Below are 26235 nucleotides of genomic sequence, written 5' to 3'. Positions count from 1 at the left end.
GCTCCGGGTGCTTACCGACAATAGTGAGCGAGGCCATGAAATGGCCATATCTGATGATCTGGCAGCTTCCATCAGGAGCATCTCTCCTCCAATCTTGCAGGCCGGCCCCAGGAGGCAACGGGATGGTGGCGTCGGAGGGGTTTACAGTACTTACTGAGAATTGAAAAGGAGAGATTCACGCTGTAACAACAAAAACTTTTAAAACCCTCCAAAATGATGTTTCAGCAAAACACTGAAAACAAGCTGGGACGAAAACGCTTTAGGAGCTTGAATTGAGTTGAAAAGGAAGAGCAGACAATCAGCTGTGGGGGAGTCACCCAGAGATCCTACAGTGGGTTTTCTATGGGAAAGGTGGACAACCCCAGCTTTTGTTCAATCGGTCGAGAAGCAGGCACTTATTAAGCTCCGGCTGTATGTCTGGCTCTGTGCTGGGCACTGGGGGTATGAGGATAAAAACAAGTGAGCCAGCTCAAAGAAATAAGACGAAGGCTTGGTGGAAATGGTGGAATCTACACTGCAAGTCAGCCTCCTGATCCGGGTCACAAATCCACACAGTAGCACCTTCCTGCTAATTGAGGCACTGGGCGGAGAAGAAAAGTTTCTTTTGTGCTTTATTGATGTAATCAAGGGAAAACACAAGTATTATAGTATCAGGAAACATCAATTCCAGTACCTGTCTGGGTTCCTGAGGATGCAGGGGATAATAGGAACGCCAGAGCTTAGATTCAGAAACTCAGGGTAATTACAAAAAGCACTCCTCCTCCCCCTCCCCTTCGTGAATTCAGGATCATTTCTGGGAAATTCACTTTTGGTTGGCGTTAAAAAGATGTAGTGTCTTATTTGTCATGGAAGAAGCCCTCATTAAGTCAAGACCGCTTAACAAAGTGGGAAAGATTGCAGAGATGTTCAACCTGACTTTTTCTTTCCATTCCCAATGGTGGTCCTTCCTCACTTCTGCCTAGGAGCATCCCCAGCTCCTTGTCCCCACCCACCCAGTACCTCCTCTCTGCCCCTCCCAGTCGGAAATTACTTTGTATTTACTTCTCTGTATCCAAATTGTTTCCGGATAGAATGTAACCTCCTAGAAGACAGGAAATGTTTTTCTTTTCTTTCTTGGAAATGTTTTCTTTCTTTCTTTCTTTCTTTCTTTCTTTCTTTCTTTCTTTCTTTCTTTCTTTCTTTCTTTCTTTCTTTCTTTCTTTCTTTCTTTCTTTCTTTCTTTCTTTCTTTCTTTCTTTCTTTCTTTCTTCCTTCCTTCCTTCCTTCCTTCCTTCCTTCCTTCCTTCCTTCCTTCCTTCCTTCCTTCCTTCCTTCCTTCCTTCCTTCCTTCCTTCCTTCCTTCCTTCCTTCCTTCCTTCCTTCCTTCCTTCCTTCCTTCCTTCCTTCCTTCCTTCTTTCTTCCTTCCTTCCTTTCTTTCTTCCTTCCTTTCTTTCTTTCTTTCTTTCTTTCTTTCTTTCTTTCTTTCTTCCTTTCTTTCTTTCCTTTCTTTCTTTCTTTCTTTCTTTCTTTCTTTCTTTCTTTCTTTCTTTCTTTCTTTCTTTCTTTCTTTCTTTCTTTCTTTCTTTCTTTCTTTCTTTCTTTCTTTCTTTCTTTCTTTCTTTCTTTCTTTCTTTCTTTCTTTTCTTTCTTTCTTTCTTTCTTTCTTTCTTTCTTTCTTTCTCTGAGGCAATTGGGTTTAAGTGACTTGCCCAAGGTCACACAGCTAGGAAGTGTTAAGTGTCTGAGACTAAATTTGAACTCAGATCCTCCTGACTTCAGGGCTGGTGCTCTATCCACTGCACCACCCAGCTGCCCCCTGTTTTTCATTTTTGTCTTTGTCTCCCCAGTGCCTCGAACAGTGTCTGTTGTCTGGTGGGTCCTTAATAACCACTTATTGAATTGATTTGAATTGAATTGAAAAGCAAGGATTAATATAGCACTTATAGGTTTGCAAGGGCAGCTAGGGGCACCACAGTACACAGGGCACCAGGTTTGGAATCAGGAAGATTTCATCTTCATGAGTTCAAATCCAACCTTAGACACTTACTAGCTGTGTGACCCTGTTTGCCTCAGTTTCCTCATCTGTAAAATGAGCTCTAGTATCTGGAGAGAAGCCATGAAATGAGGTCATGAAGAATTGCATAGGACTGAAACAATGGAGCAGCAACAACAAAAGGCTGCAAATCCCTTTACAATGATTATCTCATTTGATCCTTATACCTTAGAAGATAGATGCTATTACTATCCCCATTTTACAGATGAGGAGACTGAGACTGATAATAGTTGAATGTCTTGACCAAAGACACATAGCTGATAAGTATTGGAGGCTGGATTTGAAGTGAGATCCTCCTGACTCCAGGTCCAGCACTCTATCCATTTCATTGGGCTGAGAAAGACATATGCAGACCTACTTTATAAAGACTAAAGACACAAAAGCTACCCTAAATGCCATTAAAAGAAAGCAAAACAAAATAAAAAACCTTCCCCAGAAACTTCAATCAAAACACTGAGATTGCCCCAAAGGACTTTAAGCAGATTAGCAAGAGTTATTGTGGAAGACATACTAGGGAAGTGTAGGGAGATTGGTTTGATTCTCTGGAAAATCATTATAGTCACTGAGTCTTCAAGGTTACCATCACTGTGGGAGGGCCAGCTTGGGGTCAACTCCTGCCCCCGACAAGTACATAATGACTGTGGGATCAGGGGTGAGTCACTTACCCCTCTGTACCCCAGCTAATAATAGTAACAACAACAACAGCACGGTAATGGCAATCCTATTTAAATTGCATTTTAAGACTTGCAGGGCACCAACTCTCAAAGACTAAGTTAAAACATGAGCTGTTCACTTGGATAACTGGAGGGAGTTTCCCTATGTTGATAAATTATCATATATGTATTTAAATAAATATGGGTTGGGAGGTAAAGGGACTATTCTGTTCATAAATAAGGTCCTAATATAATTATGGTGTTGAATTCATTTATAGAAGCCATGGATGTTTACTAAGTTTTCATAGTGAAATTATAAGGTTCCTTTTGAAATACTAGAAAGGGAGAATAAAAGCTTCAGAGAAAGAAGTAAAGTCAACTTTTTTTTTGATGAATTAAAAGTATTGTAGCAACAAAAATATTTAGATTTCAACTATATAAGGGGTATATAAATCTATACATACTAGATCAATCTTCCTAAAGCACCGCTCTGTCCATGGTCATTGCCTTGCTCAAAAACACTCAATGGCTCCTCATTGCCTCCTGAATCAAGTCCAAATGCCATTTTTCTGGCATTTGAGCCCTTTGGGATTTTGGCTCCAATTCATTTTTCATGTCTTATCTTCCAGTATTCCCTTTCAATCATCCCATGCTCTAGTCAAAGTGGATTCCAGACATATCCTGCATTGCCTTACCTCAACCAATATCTTTCCACAATAGGTGCTGTTGACCCATGATATCTAAGGCCATTATATACCACTTAGAATCTCGTTCTAATACCATTTAGGGGAGAAGAGTGGATAAAAAGAGGAATAAAAGGAAGACGTTCCCTTGAGCTACAAACTTTCCTCTTCTCTCTTCTTTCCTCTTATGCTTAAGAATAAATTATCCCATCTCTTGTAACCAGAGCCAGACCTGAGCTTCGGATAGCAGTGCCCTGTTTTTCCAAACTAGCTCTAGTAGAAATGAAGTGACTTGCCCAAAGTCATACAAGTAGCAAGCATCAGAGACAGAACAGAGTGCTGGTTTTTTGATCCAGGGTCAATGATCTTAGCCTTGAATCATGCTGCATCCCTTAGTTTCATAAGGAGTTTAAAGCACTAAGTCCAGAAAACTTCATTTCTCTGTTTCCTCCACCACAAAATCAGAGGCTCCCCCATGATCTCTGAGGTGCCTTTGAACACTAGATTTGTAATCCTGTGAAAAAAATCCAAGATATCCCTAAGGTTTCAAAGGTATGAGACTAGATAAGTAGAGCAGCAGATAAAGAAGGAAAGATACTAAGTTTGGGTTTGGACATATTGGATTTGAGGTCCTTTGGGGAAATCCTGGTTGAAAATTTCTGCTGACCCTTTGAGGTCAGCATCTCAGAAGAGAAGTCAGAATGAAATTACCAAGAGCAAATTTAGTAAAAAGGGAGGACCAAAGACTAACCCCTCAGGGACTAGTCACCTTCAGGGGATGGGAAGAAGATAAGGAACAAAGAAGTGGCAGGTGAAGAACCAGGAATAAGAGCCAAGGAAGAAAGCACAACTGGCAGGAGAAGAGACAGATGTCACCAGTCTTACATACTGCATACTCCCTCTCCAAGATGAATCATTTAAGTCAGTTAAGAAGTCATTGCTTATTTGGAACTATGCCCAAAGGGCATCCCTTTGATCCAGCAATGTCTCTATTGGGTTTGTATCCCAAAGAGATCATAAAAAAGAGAAAAGGACCCATGTGTGCAAAAAAGGTTTGTGGTGGCAAGGAACTGGAAATTGAGTGGATGTCCATCAGATGGGAGATAGCTGAATAAATTATGGAATATGAATGATATGGAATATTATTGTTCTATAAGAAGCGGCCAGCAGGATGATTTCAGAGAGGCCTGGAGAGATCTACACGAACTGATGGTAAGTGAAGTGAGAATATTGTACACGCAACAACCAGATTAGGTGATGACCAACTGTGATGGACATGGCTCTTTTCAACAATGAGATGATTCAGGCCAATTTCAATATACTTGTGATGGAGAGAATCATCTGCACCCAGAGAGAGGATTGTCGGGACTGATTGTAGATCACAACATAGTATTATCCCTTTTTTGTTGTTGTTTGCTTACTTTTTGTTTTCTTTCTTAGTTTTGCCCTTTTTGATCTGATTTTACTTGTGTAGCACAATAAATGTGGAAATATGTATAGAAGAATTGTACATGGTTAACATGTATTGGATTGCTTGCTGTATAGGGGAGGGGTTAGGGAAGGGAAGGAGAAAAATTTGGGACATAAGGTTTTGCAAGGATGAATGTTGAAAACTATCTTTGCATATATTTTGATAATAAAAAGCTATTATTTAAATAAAAAAAGTCATTGCTTATCTTGGAGAGGAAGACTTCTATAGAGTATTGGAACAGAATCCATATTGCAAGGTGAAGAGAGAGTGTGGGTCACAGTAGGAAAAAAATTCAGGAGGGAGGAATAGACAACTTTAAAAAGTTTAGTAGGGGAGAAGACCATTGGGATGGTTATCCAGTGGAAGAGCAGACATTTTTAGTACTGGGAAGACCATGGCACATTTATAGGTACGTGGGAAGAAGCTGGTGGAAAAAGCCATTTCAAAGAAAGAAAGAGGGAAGACAGATTAATGCATGGTACATAGTAAACACTTAAATACTTGTTGATTGACTGACTGAAGGAGCCCAAGACCAGTGATGGCTTCTAAGAATTCATGATGAAGCATTCTTCCTGCCTTTTAGCAGAGAGATAGTAGACTAAAGAAGTCCAAAGTAGGTATTACCAGGTATGGCCAATGTGTTGCTTTGTTTTTCTCAGCTGTCCTCATTTGTGAGAAGGTATAGGGTTCAATTGGTGGGGTGGGAGGAAGAAGAACTGTTGGGAAGTGAATGAAATTTATTAAAAAAAGAAATAATTGCATGGAAAAAAACATTTACAAAGAAAAAAAGAGGAAGGGATGATGCTGAGAAAATTTGGGGAATGGGGTAGGGAACTAAGGAAGACCTGGCTGGATCATAGCATCTTGTACATCAGAACTATCCAATGACTATCCACTGAATAAGAGCATGTTAAATACTTGTCATTTAAAACAGAACTATTTAAGTGGAGTAAATAAGCGCCATCTATTTGGTATCTTAAAGTAACATTTCTTTAAAAATCATGTAACAAAAGCTATGAAATCCCACCTTTAGAAATGATTCCATCATTTTAATTCTAGTAAAAACTCATAAATTTTAGCAGGCAGTTCCCCTCATAAGTATTATCCTAGCCATAAGGCCAGGATTAAGGTGCTTAGAACAAGTAGCTGAGACTTTCAAAGATCAAAAACTACTTTCTTCTTCTCTTTTCCTTGCCCTCCCACGAAGCTCTTGAAGACTCTCCCCAAATTTATATCCTTGATTGAAACATGCCCTTTAAACAGAGGATGTCGTGAGAGCAGAAAAGCAGCATGCACACGTTCAACATAATATGATAAAAGCCATTTTCTTGCCATTAGAAAATAAGACACCAATCAAACCAAATCTCATAAAGGCCATTTTTCTAGACAGGCTCATGTCAGTCAGAAAGGTGAGTGTGACAGTTCCCACAGGACGCCATCATCCAACGCTTCTGAATCGCATCTGTCTCAGCAGTTGTTTCTTTAATGGGGTTACTTTTGAGTTTTGTTTTCCAGACTCAACTTTCTTATATTGATAAAGAAGAGAGAAGAGAGAGAGAGACAAAGAAAGAGAGAGAGAGAGAGAGAGAGAGAGAGAGAGACAGAGACAGAGACAGAGACAGAGACACAGAGAGAGACAGAGACAGAGAGAGAGAGACAGAGAGAGACAGAGACAGAGAGAGAGACAGAGACAGAGACAGAGACACAGAGAGAGACAGAGACAGAGAGAGAAAGAGACAGAGACAGAGAGAGAGAGACAAAGAGAGAGAGAGACAGAGAGAGAGAGACAAAGAGAGAGAGAGACAGAGAGAGAGACAGAGAGAGAGAATGAGAAGGGAACAAGAGAGAGAGGAAGGAAAAGAGAAAAAGAAATGGGAAGAGAGAGAGAAAGAGAAAAAGAGAGAAAGAGAAAGGAAAAGAGAGAAAGAAATGGGAAGAGAGAGAGAAAGAGAGAGAGAAGAGAGAGACACACAGAGAGAGAGAGACAGAGAAAAGAGAGAGAGAGAAGAGAGAGAGAGACAGAGAAAAGAGAGAGAGAAGAGAGAGACAGAGAAAAGAGAGAGAGAGACAGAGAGAGAGAGAGAGAGAGAGAGACACTACCCATTTTAACAACTAGTACACACAGTGGAAAGAGAACTAGGTTTGGAACTTTGGATAAATCACTTTACTTCTGAGACCATTTCCCAACTCTAAAATAAGAGGCTTTGACCAGAGGATCTTTAAGATCTCTTCCAACTCTAGTGCATAACCATAGCATAACTATGGTTATGAACCTAAGTCTTGCGTTTACTGAACCAATACCTTAATTCTCTTTTCAGTAATGGATTGATTTTGCCCATAATCAGACTCAGAGAATGGCCATTATAATCCTGAATCTGTTATTATTTAAATGTAGAGGACCAGAATTATTCCAATGGAATTCTCAATCCAGAGTGGATATGGAGTTTTAGCAAGAGGCTAAGCTAGAAGAATGGGAAACAGAGAAGGGCCTTTCCTAGGCAAAATGTGAATTACAGATTTTTAAAAAAATGTCATTTTAATATCTATATATTTAAAAATGCAGAAGCCAAAGTTTTGCACAACTCCACATGTATTTTCTCAGTGTCAAAGGTGGAGAGGAGGAAGGGGGAGAATCTGGAAATCAAAAATTTAAAAACAAATGTAAAAAAAAATTTTTTTACAAAAAAAAAATTTAAAAAATAAAAAATGGTTTTACATGTAACAGGGGAAAATAAAATATTAAAACAAAACAATACAAAATAAAAAAGAAAATGCAGAGGCAGCATGGGATAAAGGCTTTCCAGTCAGGAAGCCTGGGTTCAAATATTGTTTCTGACATTTACTAACAAGTTCCTGGAGGTGTCAATGTTTCAGGGAACTTTCTAACATGAGAATTTAATGGTAAGGGGAGTTCTCTTTCTGATAAAATCATAGGACTATGATTATATTTATATAATCATATATTTATATTTAATTATTTATTTAGAAATACTTTCTATATTTAGAAATACTTTCAAACCTCTACTAAAGCACAGTAGACCCCCTTAGTCCAAGCCCTCCTTGCTACCTGCCTGGCTATTCATTTCCTCAAAGTTCTACCCACCTTCCAAACTCTTCCTGCCTTTCATCCACACTCTACTTCTCTGTTGGATTAATCTTTCTTTTATGCAGATCTAATCATAGCCTCCCTTTCTTCAAACCCCTTTTATGACTGTTCCCTGCTAGAATGAGCCCACCTGCCTTAACTCCCTTTCCCAGGCCTTCCATGACCTCCTTCCTCCTCACCTCACACTACCAGGCAAACAGATGGCTTACTCCACCAGCTGAAATCCTACCTAAGTTACAGATGTCACCTCCTTGAAGTATTACTTGCCCTCAGTCAGTCCAGTGTGCTCTTTCCCTTCCCAGAACTCAGGCAGCAGCATCCTGGGGCTCTGAACTCTCTCTTGTGCTTTGTGGCTTAGCCACTTGTGAAAAGGTGCACAGGTATTATTACTAATATTAAACATTACTTCTGTAAGGAGAGGGGCTGTTTATGGCTTGGTTTGACTTTTGTAGAGCCTGAGAGGTTACCAGGAGCAAACACTAGAGTTCTCTGAGCTTAGAAGAATGAGGAGAGAAGCAGAACTACCACTCAGCACAATGTAAGCACTTAATAAATGATTCAAGGCAATTCCAATGGACTTGAGATGGAAAGTGCCATTTGCTCCCAGAGAGAGAAATATGGCAGCTGAATGTGAATCAAAACGTAGTATTTTCACTTTTTGTTTGTTGTTTGATTGTTTTTTTTTTCTTTCTTGTGTTTTTTCCACTTTTGATCTGACTTTTCTTGAACAGCATGAAAAAATATGGGAATATGTTCAGAAGAACTGCACATGTTTAACCTATATTAGATTGGGATTGTTTGCTGTCTTGGGGAGTGTGGATGGGGAAGAGAGGAGAAAAAATTGGCAACAGAAGGTTTTGCAAAGGTCAATGTTGAAAACTCTTTGTTTTTGGGAAAATAAAATACCATAATAAAGAAAAAAAAAGAAAACAGAAAAAAAGTTCATTGAGATTGATGGATTGATTGATCTAGGAAGGGCTAGAAGAGCATATGGGTGGCGCCCTATTGGGTAGAACACTAGTCTTAGAGTCAGGAAGCTCTGAGTTCAAATTCTGCATCAGATACTTAAGAACTGAGTGATCCTGAGTAAGCTCCTTAACCTCAGTTCTTTCAGCTGTAAAATGAAGGGGTGGGATGATGGCTTCTAAGGTTCCATCCAGACTTAAGTTTATGGTGAATGAAGCCACTAGGTCAGAGAACTTTGTAAATCATTAGAATCATCCCAAAGTATAATGTAATGACCTAATACAGATATCCCTAACCAAGGGACCCTTGCAGGGAGGAAACCAGGAAGGAAGGCCCCCAAATGGAGTCTCCAAGTGGAGGCTATATAAATATTTTCCAATACTTTTTGGGTTGGGTGCATCCCTTTCTAACATCAAAATTCTGTGATTATCAGGAGTTCTACAGCTCAGGTTACAAAGCCTCTTGGAACCTTTCCCCCTTTCCCTATGTAACAAGCAGTATGCACGATCCCCTTCGTTCTTCCTAACCCTGTGTGGTGATTAATTTTTTTTTTAATAAGTACTGTTACAAGCTAATTGCATTATCTCTAGCCACTGCTTTAAATCAGCAATCTAAAAATATCACCGGAATTGAAACTTCTTCCACTGGTAGGAAAAGATACCCACAATGGTACATTAGAAAATGCTTCCTTGCCTTGTGCTTACCTATAAAGTGAGGAGAGGTAGGTGTTGGGGGACTGGGTGAAGGCCCAGGACATGGTCCGGGGACAGCCGCTTGGACGGTCAGATTAAGAATGAAGCTTCCATTGAGTGTGTAAGTATGATTAAAAACAGGACTGTTTGCAACAAATAAGCCGCTGTTGTCTCCAAACTCCCACTTGTAGTGGATTGTAGAGGTGTTCAGGAAGTGACTGGGATCATGAAGGTGAACATCAAACAGAACAGGAAGGTCCTTGATGAAGATATCATCAGATGAATTGCGATCATTTTTCTGAGACATATTCACAAATACAGGAATTTCATCTGCAAGAAAATACCCCCCACACAATACACAAAAGTAAATGAATAAAAACATGGTGATTTGGCTTCAAGTAAAAATCTTTAGAATCCAAGGAGATTTAAAAAAAAATCAATGTGTGAAATATACAAATTATACTGGATTTCTTATTTCCTAGAGTTTTCCTAGAAAACTAAAATGCTTCCATGTTTTCCTTTTTTTGGGCAGCTAGGTGGTACAGGGGGCAGAGCTTTGGCCCTGAAGTTCAAAAGACTCATCTTCCTAAGTTCAAATCTGGCCGCATATACTTATTATCTGTGTGACCCTGAACAGCCATTTAATTCTGCTTGCCTCAGTTTCCTCATCTGTAAAATAAGAAAAAAATGGCAAACCACTCCAATATTTTTGCTAAGATATTGACTGGACACAACTGAAAAATGACTGAACAACTTTCCTTCTTCTCTGTCTTGACTCAAATCACTGACCATGTCTTACATGACCTTCTTCCATCTCTGTCACAGACAGGTCCTTGTTGAAATCCTTTCTAGGCTTTAAGGTGCAGATCATATACCATCTCCTTCCTTCATTTCCCAAGACAGAAATGATCTTTCCTCTGACATCAAACTAGAATTTAGTTCTCTTTTAACTTATTCTTTTCTGTTTCATTCTATACTTCAGTCATTTTGTATTGAACACTTCCTTGTATGTGATATTTGTCCCTTACATAGTTGTAAGTTCTATGAGGCGCAAGTTCATACTCCATCTCTCTCCTCAGTCTGACGTCTGGTACACGGTACTTAGGATACGTTGTTGTTGAATAGAATAATAAAGTTGCACATGACGTTCTTAAAAACTAGGGAAAAGACTCTGGAATTAGAGTTAAAATGAAGATGTCTCTAAATCACGAGAGTGCCATAGTCTACTCAAAAAACCCACATTTCTCAGACTATTTGCTTTCTTATTGGTAAGTTCCAAATTTCTTAGAAATGAGGATATGACTGTTGCCAGGAGTGCCAGATCCTCCATCTGTGGGTAAGTCACTTACCTGTTATTGTGTATATGTCCCTGGTCGATGCGACTGGGACATAGGTTTTGTGTCCTCTTCTGTACACAGTTACTTCCATGAGTTGGGGACCAAGAGTCATGTTGGCTGTGTTTATAGAAACTGCAGCTGAGGATCGTCCCAATTTTGGGAAATACTGGCCTATGAGAAGAAAGGGCAAATGGTAGTTATGCTTTAGGAATTGGAAGGGAGCTGAAGATGGAGTCCAACCCATATCCCCCAAAAGAATCCTTACAGTAGCATACTCAACAAATGGTTATTCAATCTTTGCTTGTAGACCTCCAAGGATGGGGACTTGACTACTTACTGTGGCAGTCTATTTGACTTTGGGATAATTCTAATTGTTAAACCTGTATTTGTTTCTTTACCACTTCACTCACTGATTCTGGTTCTGCTCTTTGCTGTTGATAGATTCCTCAAACAAGAACAGGACACTAGGCTTTTGACTTTCGACAGGAATCCACTTAAATACATACATATACAATTCAGAAAAAAAAAAAAAAAAACAATTCTTTTCCAGACCTCTATTCAATCAAACAGTAACACAATTTTATCAGACTCCAGATTTGAATAAGGATCATCTCACTGACTCAAAAGGAAAAATGTATTTTAAAAATGAAGATCCAAATAAGAAACTCAAAAGATCCAAGACACGGTGTCATTTTCTGCTCCCTCGGGTTAGTAGGAGGTTTTGCTAGAAGTGAGGAAATGAAAATAATAACCTAGCATTTTATAAACCCAGAAACATAAATTACTGGAGGAAAGACTCCCTATCTTACCAGCACTGCTGAGAAAGCTGGATAACAGTTTAACATGAATTAGATTTGGACCAAAATCTTATACCACATGCCACAATAAACTGCAAATAAATATGCAACTTGAACATAAAAGGTAATATCACTTTTTTACAAATGAAGAAAATGGAAGAAACTTCTTTTCACAGCTGTGGTTGGAGGAAGGATTCTTAATTAAATAAGGCATAGAAATAGGCACAAAATTTAAGAAGCTTTTTTTGGAACTAAATGATTGACGATTGAATAAGAAGAGAAAGTATGGTTTAGAAAATTTTCCCCCCATCAAACATTACTGATAAAATTCTAACATCTAATATTCACAGAGAATTGATTTTTTAAAAATCCAACAGCCATTTTCCAACAGATAAGTAATCAAATGGTATTAAATTTTCAAAAGAAAAATTGCAAACTATAAATGGCCGTATGAAATCATGTTCCATGTCACAGATAAGAAAATAAAAATTAAAATATCTCTGAGGTATTTTTATCACTTTCCATCCTATGAATTAACAAAGACAACAGAGGATGTGAGCAGTCAGTGTTAGAGAGGCTGGGGAAGACAGACACTCTTATAATGGAGCTGTGAATTTGTCTGATAGCTCTAGATAACAATTTAGGATTGTACAAGAAAAATGGCTAAATTGTTCATACCTTCAGATCCGGCAATCCGACTGGAAGGCACATATCTCAAAGGGGTCAAAGACAGAAATAAAGATCTAACATACGTATAGCAAAATATCCACGGCCGCACTTTTTACGGTGACAAAAACTTAAACAAAGTAGCTGCCAATCAATTCAATCCCACAAGCGGCTACTAGGTAGTTAATATGTGTTGGGGATCCCGAGGCTACAAAGATAAATTGATCAGAAAATGTTGGATGAACTGTGTTATAGAAATATAAAGGGGCACTCTAGTGCGGGAAGAAATAGAAATATCAGAGATTCAGGGAGACGTGGAAAGATTTGTACAGACTGACGCAGAATGGGATAAATAGGGAAAAATGAACAATGGTGTTAAAAAAAAAAGGATTATCAAAAAGAAGTAAATACTGAAATGTTGAAAAACCAATAATCATCTCATTAAAAAACTAATAATAATAGCTAACACTTACATAGTACTTCATATGGTCCAGGCATTGTGCTAAGCACTTTGCAATTATTTCATTTGATCTTCACAACAACTCTGAGAGGTAGGTACTGTTATTATCCCCATTTTACAGATGAGGAAACTGAGGCAGAGAGCACCAAGATTACAAAGCTTCTAACTGTCTAGGATTGAATTTGAATTCAAGTCTTCCTGGCTCCAAATTCAGTGCTCTATTCATTGAGCCCTCTACTTGTCCCAAAGAAACAGTGAAGTGATATAGTAGAGTATTGGATTTATAATTCAAAAGAAGTCCTGGATTGAAATCTGAACTCAGACACTTATTAGTTGTATAACTCTTGGCAAATCACTTAATCTTCTTTTTGGGGGGATTGAGGAGAGATCTTAGTTTTATCATCTGTAAAATGGATAACAACAGTATCTACCTCCCAGGATTGTCATGAGGATCAAATGAGATAGCATTTGCAAAGCACTTTGCAGACCTTAAAGCACCGTAGCTAAATGTTATTATACCATCCTTCTCTTTGCAGAAAGGTGGGGGACTTTTAGGACAGGTTGAAACACATTGTTAGACCTGGTGACAGTAGTAGGTGTTTTTGCTTAATTGTTCCAAGGAACAGAGAGGGGACTCCTATCCAGAAAGTCCTTTGTGTTAAAACCCAAAAGGCAGCAATGACATTTATTTGGGAGTGAGGGCAGTAAGAATGTCACCTTGGCTATCACAGGCTGTCCTTACTTTTTGTTTTTTTCATTAAAGACAACTAGGAGTGCTGGTTCAGGAAGGCTTATCTTCCCAAGTTCAAATCTGGCCTGAGACACTGACTAGCTGGGTGATCTTGGGCAAATACTTAATCCTGTTTGCCTCAGTTTCTTCATCTGTAAAAGGAGCTGGAGAAGGAAATGGCCAACCGCTCCAGTATCTTTGCCAAGGAAACCCTAAATGGGGTCATGAAGAGTCAGACAAGACTGAACAGCAAAATGAACCACGAATTTCTTGGTGGGTCTCCCTGGGTTTGGATAAAATGAGAAGTGGATTATGGGATAATGCAGACAGCCTCCAACTTATCCATGGCTTTTATGAGACTAGTCATAGTAATCACGCATTTTCAAAAGGGCTTTCCAATTACAAAGAGACCTGTATACATTTTAATTGGCACCTCCCAAGAATGCAGGGAGGTTAAGGATAGACATTAAGTGACTGAACCTGAAGTTGAAATCTTCCAAATCCCAGGCTCTTTCCATTCTATCTGTCTTTATGAGTGAATGAGTCAGGATAATCCTGTGGGATGGGGGGGAATCAAATAAAATCCCAGGATCTTCATAGGAGGAGATTTCCACCTGGAGAAAATAAGTGCCTATTGATTCAAACTGAACTAAATGAATACATCTCACAAGGACAGAATCCACATTACAAATAAGGAGTATATTCTCAGGATTGGACAAAAAGAAAAATCTACTTGACCCATAACACAGTTACTGAATAACTGTTGTCGGTGGTAGCCAGAGGAAAGAGGACCGACTCTAAGTGAAATCTCGAGAAACGGGAGAATGACCTCCAACTCCACAGAGCAATCTGGAACAGGGTGGGAGAGCGAACAGGGTTAGGCAGTTGGGGAAGGTTAACCTTGCAAGGAATTGTTGAGATCATCTGGCCCAACCCCATTGTCTTATCCATAAGGCAACCACAGAGTCAAAGTCACACAGATCATGGCCACACAGCTCATCCCCAGCAAAGCTGGGGTTCCAACCCCATGTTACAGCCTTTCTTCCAAAGCTCAAGGAAATTAACAGGGCTGCTATCCGGAGCCTCTAGATACAAACAATTCTTAAATTCTTATAAGCAGAGAATAAGGAAGTCAAATTGTCTAACCACGATAACAATAATAGTAAAGATTAGCAGAATATTTTAAGTTTGCAAAGCACTTTACATTCTCCTTTGTAAAATGAGAGGGATGAATTTGCTATTCTCTAACAAAGCCTTCTGTCTCTAAGTTTACAAGCTGAGGATCATTTCCGTTGTTAGGTCTCACAATAATCTTGTTCAGGAGATACTAATGAGAGTTGCCATGCACATTTCCTAGAAAGGACGGGACAGTTCTTCTGTGATCCTAGACTGAGAGCCAGACAGGACTTTACTGGCTTGATTTACAGACGGGGAAATTAAGGCCCAGGGAAGTGAAATGACTTGTTGGGGACTATCCAATAGTCTGACCGAGGTCTCCCTGACTTCCTCTAGGGCTAGCTGAGTGAATAGAAAGGAAAAGATCTGATAAAATACCAACCTAGTGTATGAAATATGTAAACAAAATTCTTCTTCTTGCATCCAGGATGGCAAGGAAAGGGCTTCCCATCTGGAAACACATGGTGGGTACTTCTGTTTGGCCACTTTCCCCAGTCTCTTTCCTCCATAGTCCAGTTGTACACATAAGAATCTGAGGATGAGGCAGTGTCTACATAGAAAAGAATGGGTCAGAATTCATAGGGGAGGGGGGAGCATGGAGGAAGATGGGAGCTGACAGTAGGGTCCCCCCACCCCCATTCCATTATAAATATAGAAGGGCAGTTGAAAACCTATAATTCCGGCTGGGCTCAGGCTAATTATCTAATGTGGCACTTATCTACTGATTGGTTCTCAAATCACCAGCCCATTCAAATCCAACTGATGGTTTTTTCATGAGAAGTTTTGTTAAAAAAAAAAAAATCACAAGGACTCTTTTGCATGTATGAAATTACTGACAGGAGTCTGGTTTTAGAACTAGTTAGTTGAGCGAGACTTGAAATCCAGACTGTGGAGCAGGGGCAGGGTCACAATATGGCCTCTCCATTCTTCCTTGCCCACCTTCCAAGATCATTATCCCACTAAAAATAACAAATGGCCAAGCTCTCCTCTGACTTCCAGCTCAGAGCCCGATACAGTGGCCGGGCCTCATTAGCCAGAAGACTTAAGTCTATTTATAAAACTAAATGAATAATGAGGGCCCCTAAATGTGCACTAATTAAGTCGCGCATCTAATTGTAGAGATTGTAAGCAAAGACTCTCATCTTGAAGAATAGAACCATCTCACGGTACCCAGAGCCTAATTGGGACATGGTCACGCATTATTCTTTATTGTTATTCTTATCAAAGAGTAGCAAAAAGGATATTTTTCTATTTTTCAAAGGTTCCCTTAAATCTTAAATTCTATATTCCAGGCTTTTCTCCTCTGCATTCTTGACACCAATGAATGGCCAGTCATTTTCAGTTAATATAATCTCTCCTTTAAATATGTTACTTAGAAGCAATAAACTATGTGGTGCCATTATGCGTGTTTATTTATTTAAAAAAGAAGAAGAAGAAGAAGGAATCCTAGGAAATACCAAAGCCTTCAATCCAAAGCAGTCTGGGTTTTTATTTTGGGAAGGGAACATAGAAAAAGTTTGAGGGAGCTATTAGAAACAGTGGAATTCCCAAACTGGTCCTGCTAATTTCCCTTTTGCAAGCTTTCTTTGATTAACTAAAGAAGTTGATTAATTATACTCCCTAATTCAGGGAATATGTCATCTTAACAGCATCAACTAAGAAGATTCTTTTTTTCTGTATTGATGTTAACATGCAAAAAAAAAAAAGCAATAGTCTTGAGTCTGAAAGGCGTCCTCAATAGAGACATGTCTCTGACACATACTAGACTGGCTGGGTGACCCCGGCAAGCCACTTAACCTCTTGGTCCCCCAGGCAGCCCTCTAAGACTACAAGTTAGACAGTTGCTGACCTACAGCAGGGCAGAAATTTTCCATCCCAGGCTCTCCCACGAGGATAAAAATGAAAGGTCCAGATCAGAAATTTTTGTTCTATTGCATAAATTTTCTGTGGTTAAAGAGGCTGATTAATTAGATTTATATTTCACCAAATAATCATTATTTTATTATTATTACTCTAATTATTGTAACTGTTATTATTACTGCTACTCTTATAATAACTAATACTATTCTTATTACTGTTGCTCTGGTTATTATAACTTATTATTATCATTATTATTACTACTACTCTGATTTTTGTAACTGTTAATATTCCTGCTCTGATTCTAACTAACTATTGCTATTATTATTACTGCTACTTTGATTATTGTAACTTACTTATTATTGTTACCATTACTATAATTATTACAGCTACTCTGATAATTTTTACTATTACTATTATTATTACTGCTACTCTGATTATTGTAACTATTGTTATTACTGCTGCTCTGATTATTTTACTATTATATTATTATTATAGTTACTCTAATTATTTTACAATTATTATTATTCCTACATCTACTTTTGTTATTTTGCTATTATTATTACAGCTACTCTGATTATCACATTATTATTGCTATTTTGATTATTGTAACTATTCCTATTATTATTACTGCTACTCTGATGATTTTACTATTATTATTATTATTATTATAGTTACTCTAATTATTTTACAATTATTATTCCTACATCTACTCTTGTTATTTTACTATTATTATTACAGCTACTTTGATTATCACATATTATTATTACTGCTATTTTGATTATTGTAACTATTCCTATTATTATTACTACTACTCTGATTATTGTAACAATTATATTTATCATTACAGCTACTCTGATCATTTTACTATTATTATTACTGCTGTTCTGATTATTTGATTATTACTATTATTCTTAGAGCTACTCTAATTATTTTACAATTACAATGATTACTACAGCTATTCTAATTATTTTACTATTATTATTACTGCTACTCTAATTATTTTACTATTATTATTATTATTACTACTACTCTGATTATTGTAACAATTATATTTATCATTACAGCTATTCTGATCATTTTACATTATTATTACTGCTGTTCTGATTATTTGATTATTACTATTATTCTTAGAGCTACTCTAATTATTTTACAATTACAATGATTACTACAGTTATTCTAATTATTTTACTATTATTATTACTGCTGTTCTGATTATCACAACATGCTATTATTTCTGCTCTTCTGATTATTATAACTGTTACTATTATTATTATAACTACTCTGATTATTTTACTATTACTATTATTATTACAGCTATTCTGATTATTTTACTATTGCTATTACTATTCCTCTGATTATTATAACTTATTATTATTACTATTGCTGATTATTTTAATTATTGCTATTATTATCATCATCATCATCATTATTATTATTTAACATCAAAATTCGGACACATTCCATTTGCTATGAAATCTAAAAAGTTGGGGGCTGTATTTTAGTTGCTTTAAAAAAAGATAAAATAAAATAAATATCACAAGCCTTAACTGGGCTAGGCACATAGTAGGTGCTAAAGTTATTGAAATGAAAATCATTGGACCCATCTGTCAAATTGTCTGCTCTCTGAATAGCCCCAAGAGCTCAGATTCCCAGCACAAAAACTCCGTTGAGAACCAGCCTGAAGAGTTCCACTTGAGCCTAGGAAAAAGCCTGTACCTGACAATACAGCCTTTGTGAGACAGTTCTGCTCACCCAGATCCCTCTTAGAAGAACTCTCCCTCTTTTTCTTTTTCTTTTTCTTTTCTTTTCTTCTTTCTTAAAGAGGAAACTAGATGGGCCGAGCAGCCATCCTCCTGTCACTCAGTTGGGGGCAGCTGTGCCTTGGAGCCAGAACCACAAATCTCTCCATGGATGAAATAGTTGTTTTACGGTTTTTTTCCCAGGGCTCCCCTAGTTTTGTAGTTTGGTTAACTTATGATGGCCATGAGGATGGCATTCCATGGGATTTTAGGGCTGGAAAGAGTTTGGAGGTGAAAGATGGAAGTTAAAGAGGGAGCCGAATAGCCATTATCCCGACCTGGTCATTTTACAGATGAACAAATTGATGAACAGAGAGAAAGGGGAAAGAATAGGGACAAGGGCCCCCTCAGAAAGACTGGGAGACAAAGGACCGGGCCTGGCCTCTGCCTTTGGCATTTAGGAATCCTGCAGTCATTTAACCTCCGCCGGTCTCTGTTCTCTCAGCTGTAAAACGAGAGCCGGGCTAGCTGGACTCTGAGACTCAGAATCTAAGCCCTTCCACAAGCCAAGTAGCTGAGGCCAAGTTCGAACCCAGAGCTTGTGACTTCTGAGGGCCCAGGGCTGGGGCTGCCTCCTCACCGTTCTTGCAGCTCTGATCATAGACAATGTCACCACTCTCCACTTCCTTTTGACATCTGGGGAACACCAGGCTCACGACAAAGGTGATGTTGGACCCCACCAGTGCCGGGGAGTCGCTGGTCAGGATGGCCCGCACCTGTCCTCCTGAGAAAAGCAAACAAAACGAGGGAAGTCCCCTGACCCAGATGCCCTATTCCTTTCCTCTGGGAGGAACCACAACTAAGGCCAGGGAAAAGACCCATGATTTCACTGGTGAGGGGAAAACTCTCTGTCCCAGAGCAGGTGAGCATCTCTCTGCAGTCTGTGGTTCCAGGGGCTCGGGGGCACTGTGGGGTGACGGGATAGGATTCAGCCCTCACAGGGCACAGTGAGACTGGAACCCTGGACTTCTGGACTTCCTGGCCAGCCCTTGGCTTTTTATGAAAGCCTTGTAAGCAATTCAGCACCTGCGCTTCTCCTAATGATTATTACAAGCCATCCACACGTCTGCAGAGTTAACTCAGAACCAGATCATTCACAGTTGTGAAGGTTCAGACCCTCTGCCATCCACACGCACTAGACGATATTGGGGAGCGCTTGGGGAGCGAAGGGGTGGGCACCGTCGGAAGCCTTCTCCCCCCCACTGTTCAGCTTTTGTGCACAATCTCTTCTCCATCTGGTCCCAGAACGACCAGTTTGTACACCGCCATAGCCACCACCATCTCCCACTGGGAAGGGGGGAGGACCTCAAAAGAAAGAACTGAGTAGCTGGAGTACTCGACAGTCTTTCTTTTCAACTAAAGCAAGCTAAAATATCTGGGGTGATTTTTAAAAATGCCATAAAATAAGAATCCTAGTTGTTATTTTTGTTGGAAGAGAAAACAAAGACCTGCCATATCCACGTAATACTGGTATGTAATTACAGCTCTGTCATGCAAAATAGCATCATTCTATTTTGTGATGCTATATCATATGTTAAATTATAAAATAATATTGTTATTTTTGCTGAGCAAAAAGCAAAATCCTACAAAATTCAAGTGACATTCGTATGCGATTAAAGCTCTGTCATCTATGTGGTATTATTGTTATTAATATTAGGTGTTAGTACTAATAGTATTACTAATAATTATTAATTATATAGAATTAATTAATATTAGTATTATCAATAGTGTTATTAGCATTATTATCAATTTGCATTATTCATATTAGTATTAAGCAGAAAGCAAAGTCCTGCAAAAATCAGGCAATACTGTATGTAACTACACCTCTGTCAGAGGCAAAGCAATATTTTGTTATTAATAACAATGTTATTATTAGTATTAATATTACTACTACTCCTGAGCAAAAAGCAAAATCCTGCAAACTCTAGGCAATATTGGTATGTCATTAGAGCTATGTCATATGCAAAATAACAACAATAATATTATATAATATTACATCATATTATATTTCAATGTCTTTTATTGCATTACATAATAATAATTATTATTTTTGAAACAAAAAGCAAAGTCTTGCAAAATCCAGATAATGCCGGTATGTAATTACAATTCTCTCATTTGCAAAATAATATTGATTATCATTATTCTTGTTAAGGAGAAAACAAAATCCTCAAAATCCAGGTAACATTAGCATGTAATTACAGCTCTATCGTGTGCAAAATAATATTATATTATAATTATTATTGTTGTTATTTTGGCTGAACAGAAAACAAAGTCTTGCAAAATCCAGGTAATATTGGTATATAATTACAACTCTGTCGGATTGAAAATAACAACAATAACATTATCCAATAGGATATAATATGGTAGAATATAGTAGAATGTAATGTAATATGATATGATATAATATTATGTTAACTATTGTTTTTGCAGCGCAGACTGCAAAATCCAGGTAATATTTGCAGGTGTTACATCTCTTTCATATGCAAAATGATATTTTATTATATTATAATTATCATTTCTATTGTTGTTATTATTATAGAACAGAGAGCGTGTCCTGCAAAATCCAGGTAAGACTGGTATGTAATTACAGCCCTGTCATATGCAAAATAACAATAATAATATAATATAATTTATTGTATTATATTATATTACATTATAATAATAACTATTATTTTTCTGAGCCAAAAGCAAAGTCTTGCAAAATTCAGGGACTGTTGGTCCCTGATTACAGCTCTACCACATGCAAAAGCCATTTGGGTGACTGTAGAAGCAGCAGGGCCAGAACACACCAACTCCTTTGTATTTTCCTGGAGCCTGTGGCTGTGCTGGCCTTCTCAGTACCTTTCCAGCAGCTTTTCCACCGGGAGTCTCCCTCTTTCCAGACAGGATAGAGTTTTTCATTCCATATGTTGTGGTCGGGAAACCAGCCTTGAAGTCGGTCCTGGTGCCTAAAGACAGGGGCTGCAGCCCCTCCATGGCTTGCCACGTCTCGAAATCCTAAATTAGGATGGGGAAGAACATAAGTGTCTGTTGGTCTCCATTCTACTCTGGTGTCCAAAAAGGAAATTTTTAAGTGAGTAGAGGAAGCAATTTTTGTCTATTCTGCAAAGAATAGAGATCATCCACCTGGTTGATCAGGCAAATCAAGGAATAATAGTTTACTATTACTTGTCAATCAATCAATCAGCAAGGATTGATGAAATGACTCCTAGGTACCAGATACTGTGCTAGACTCTGGGCTGGATTACAAACAAAAATGAACTATTTCTGGTCTTCCAGAAAGTCACATTCTATAGCTAGCTATCATTTATGTTTTTAGATTTAAAAATGCGTTTTACAAATATTATCTCATTTGATCTTACAATAATATTATCCCATTTTACAGATGAGGAAATTAAGGCAGGTAGAAATTAAGTGACTTATTGGGGTTGCCCAGCTAATAAGTGTCTGAAGCTGGATTTGAACTCAGGTTTTCCTGATCCCAAACCTGGCATTGTGTGCACCATTGTGTGAGCAACAGCCAGAAAGCCTGTTCCACTGAATCACAGGGGGCTGGAAAGGGAAGCAAAGTACAATAAGTCTGGAATTATAAGTAGAGTCAGGTCACGAAGGGTCTAATGACCAAAAGATTTTTCTGTTTTATCCTAGACCAATAAGGAGCTATTGTAGTCTTAATTGGGAGCGTCATGGTCCGAGCTGTATTTGAGGAAAATCATAATAGATGATTATTAGTCTAGCTATCTGTTCTATACCAAATACAGTCATCATGCAAATCTTTTTTAAAATGAAAAAAAAATAGAGGAACTTGTTTAAATCCATTTATAATATTCCATTCAATTCCACAGATTTCTCTTGACTGCCTATCATGCACCCCAACAGTCCTGGCCCTTGAGGAGCCTCCAGTGTGCTGAACCTGCCATTGCTGGGACAACCCTTCCCGTCTGATATTTGTAAAAAAGGAAACCCCACATTTTGGGCCAGTAGCCCTGTTTCTTAATTATAAACCTTTGGAGATTATTCTTCACAAGATCCACTCTCAGATCTGAGAAATTGGACAGAAATAACAATTGAGGACTGATACTATTTTTGCTTGGAAATTAGTAACAATTCTTTTTCATAGTTTCCTTTTAGATCTGATTTTTCATGTGCATCAAGATAATTGTGTAAATATGTTTATATATATATATTGGATTTAACATATATTTTAACATGTATAATATATATTGGATTATTTGCCATCTAGGGGAGGAGGTAAAGGGAAGGAAGGAGGAGAAAATCTGGAGCACAAGGTTTTGCAAGGGTCAATGTTGAAAAATTATCCATGCATATGTTTTAAAAATAAAAAAGCTTTAATTAAAAAAAAAAAAAAGAAAATCCATAATGAGAGGCTGTGGTCAAAACACCAAAGTTCAAATTCCATCTTTGCAGATTATAATATTAGCTAGCACTTATTAGTGCCTACTATGTGCCAGGCAGCATGCTAGGTGCTTTACAATGATCATCTCATTTGATATTCCAACAACTCTGGGAGATAGGTGCTATTATTACCTTCATTTTATAGTTGAGGAAACTGAGGCAGACAAAGAGTAAATGCCTTGCTCAGGTTCCTACAGCTAGTAAGTGTCTGGGGCTGGATTTGAACTGAAGGCTTCCTGATTCCAGGCCCAGTTTGCAATCCACAGAGCTACCTAGCTGCCCTTGGGTGGGTTGGGGGACAACTTTTAAAAAATGTTTGTAATCATTCTTATTATATATTCCTTTCCTCTTAAGTCTCCCCTCATCTTGAGCCTAAAGAACAAAAATAAAAATTGAGCAAAGTCAACTGACACAACCAACCCTTTTGAAGATCAGTTATATCCTGATCTTCTGGCAGCTAATAATAATAATTGCTGTTATTATTATCATTATTATCAGAGTTTGAACCCAAACTTTCTGATGACAAATCCAGCCTAGGAGGAGAGACACAGAGTGTAAGGGCTGATGAAGGGTCTCAAAGGGGTAGTCATTCTCCAGTTAGCAACTTTTCTTCCCACCCTTCCAAAAAAAATAAATGGCAGATTTCATCCATTTCTAATCCCAAACCATCTAATCCTATCCCCAGGCCGCGTGTGTCCCCAGATCTAGTTCCAGCAGCAAGCCTGGGAAAGGGCATCAGCTGCCTGCCCACACCCAGGGAAGGTCTGTGCCCGCTGAAGCCTTTCTCTAGGCTGGGGCACTTAAGGCAGCTTTGCCCCCACCAGGCCTCAGCAAACACCCTGGGGCTGGGGTTGGGACCCACCTGGAGCTCTGGAGCCCAGCTGGAAAAAACATTCACTACTCCTTGCCAGGACCAGACAGGCTCAGACATCTGCCTCCCTTCCCCACCCCACCCATCCCTAGCTGGAGAAGCTGCCCCACACAAGAGAAAGGGGCTTTTAGGGATCAGGAGATCATCTGAACGCAGAGGGACTAGTCACATCTTCGCCTCCTCCCTCCTTCTTTCCAGTACTTCCCAGAACCCCAGCTGCTCTGCACCTCTCTGTTGTAGGACTGTCTGTCAGGAGCTCCTTTGATAGATGGGGAAACTGAGGCTCCCCCGAACCCTACATGGTTTGCCCAAGGTGACACAAGTGAGAGAGCTGAGATTTGAACCCAGTCTTTCAAGCTGTGTTCATCGATTAAGTGAAGGATTCTGGGAGAGGAATCATGGAGAGGAGAGGGGTTTATATGTATAGGCTGTGTCACCACAATAGAAAAGATGAGACCGTGGGAGAAGTTAGCCCTGTGGCTCAGGCTCCTAGCTCCCCTCAGGGAGTTAGGGCAGGCAAAGATAGAGGTACTTCCTGGGGCAAACCCTGAGGCAGCTGTGTGGCCTGCCGGTTAGGGTCTCCTTTCAGAGTCCAGATATTATCTGGGACAAAAGATGTTCAATGGAGAGCTGGAAGCTCCAAAGGATCACAGCTATAGAGTGGAGCCTTCTCTTCTAATTTACTTCCTGGCTACTCCATACAGATCACTTTTGCATATGTTGTCCCCCCCCCCCCCCTTAGGAATAAAAGCTGCTAGAGAACAGGGGCTTTATCTCCTCTATGCTTTTTAACCCCAGGCAGAAAGCAGCAGGAACACATAAAGACCTAGAAGGAAATTCAGAGGAGTCTCATTCAGCATCTCACTTTACAGAGGGGGAAACTGAGGCTATTTGTGGTGAGCTGAGCTGCTCATGTGCCAGATATCCTGCGTTCCCCACCAAGCCACATGGGTCGGGTAAATCAGCTGGGATGGGAAACTGAGTCATTTGCATTGGCTCCCCGGCCTTATTCCAGGCTCTGGTTCAGGGACAGATGTTGGGCCAACCTCCCTTTCTTCCATTCCCAAATCTCCTTAAGACTTGGAAACGAGGACTCAGCCAAGTCTGGATGAGCCCTGAGCTCCACCCGAGCCACTTAACAAGCTCCTGCAAATCTCGGTGGGGGAAAGCGAGCAAGGAGGAGATCAGGAACACCCTCTCCGAGTGGCAAGAAGGAGATCAGGAACACCCTCTCCGAGGGGCTGGGGTTATTCCAGGGCACGGGGCCTCAGCCCTCTGGCCTGGACCTTAGCGGACGGAAGCCAGGGTTCCAAGAGTGCGGGCTGCTCGGTGGGCACGGGCAGCGGCCCCGGCTTCATGGGACATCGGGCCAGGAGAACCAGGAGCCGCCAGTGGAAACGCAGCTCCCAGGGCATCCTCCGGGAGGAAGGGCCTCCAAGTAGAGCCAGCCCTGATTCAATACCTCCTGGGCTAGCCCCGGACCGGGAGAGGACTGCGGAGATTCCTGCCCTCAGGGAGCTTTCACTTGAATGGGTGGATGCATGAGAGCACTTAAAAAGTCGCCTTCCCTAGAGCACAGATGGAAGAGATTATCCCACAAGCCTCTCGGGGCTTCCCTTTTCTCTTCTGCAGAGACTGACAGTGGGAAGTTGCGACAGCAAAGTCCGAATCCTGGCCGGGGCAGCTTCCCGCAGACCCCGCTCGGCCTCCAGGACCCCCCCCAGCCCCTCCCCAGCCCCGCTGGGGAGCCGATTAGAGAGGGAGCGAATGACTCACGTTTAGCAGCATGGAGGGGGATTCTGGTCGCCAAGAGAAGAAGTCCCAGAAAGTAGCAGAAGCCTGCCATGGGGGCAGAGGACCGAACTCCCGGCCGGGCCAGCTCGAGATGGGACTTCCTGTTCTCGAGCCACTCGGGGGAGAATGGCAAAGTTATCCTCCTGGCCCCAGCTGAGGTCCAGCTCCTCCTCTCCCCAATTAAAGAGGGCCTGGGGGCGCATCATGTGATGGGGCTAAGCTTGCTTGCCTGATCTGGTGTCTTCAGTTCAATCCTTAGAACTCGTGCTTGTGAGTCACACAAGCCTCTACTTCTTCAGTTATTTGATTGCCTATTAAACACACACACACACACACAATACACACACACACACAATACACACACACACATACACAAACACACATACACCAAAACTTCATCTTTCCAAACTCTGTTTTGCAGACCCTTCCCATCTTTTTTCTAAGGGCACATGGGAAGCTTAAAGGATAGAGAGCCAAAGAATCAGAGTTGAAACCATCCTGCTGGGCTGCTACTTATTATTTGCTTAAATGCCTCAGTTTCTCCGGGCCTCAGTTTCCCCATCTGTAAAATGAAAGGATTATTCCAAAGGACCTCTCAGCTCTAAGTTCTATGATTCGCTGCCTCCCATTTTAAAAGCGATGGATTTTCATAAAGAAGAGCTTTTCATTTATTAATTTCTTTTTAAAGCATTTTTTCACCCAGTGCATTTGTCAGCCCCAAACTC

General features: G+C 39.8%; 1 protein-coding gene across 1 annotated transcript in view; it reads right to left on the bottom strand.

Annotated features, from left to right (window-relative positions):
- Positions 1–25705, bottom strand: part of GPNMB (glycoprotein nmb) — a 41945-nt gene extending 16240 nt beyond the window's left edge. The window contains exons 1-7 of the mRNA XM_074270883.1: positions 25493–25705; positions 21271–21426; positions 19010–19153; positions 15153–15320; positions 10954–11112; positions 9617–9934; positions 16–153 (exon numbers count right to left, since the gene is read on the bottom strand). Of these exons, the coding sequence (XP_074126984.1) occupies positions 16–153; positions 9617–9934; positions 10954–11112; positions 15153–15320; positions 19010–19153; positions 21271–21426; positions 25493–25562 (1153 nt within the window). The 5' untranslated portion in view covers positions 25563–25705. The remainder of the gene's footprint in view (positions 1–15; positions 154–9616; positions 9935–10953; positions 11113–15152; positions 15321–19009; positions 19154–21270; positions 21427–25492) is intronic.
- Positions 25706–26235: the final 530 nt, after the last annotated feature.

The sequence above is a fragment of the Sminthopsis crassicaudata genome, chromosome 5 (genome assembly GCF_048593235.1).
Source record: "Sminthopsis crassicaudata isolate SCR6 chromosome 5, ASM4859323v1, whole genome shotgun sequence".
Classification (NCBI taxonomy): domain Eukaryota; kingdom Metazoa; phylum Chordata; class Mammalia; order Dasyuromorphia; family Dasyuridae; genus Sminthopsis; species Sminthopsis crassicaudata.
This window is presented reverse-complemented; position numbering and strand designations above follow the sequence as displayed.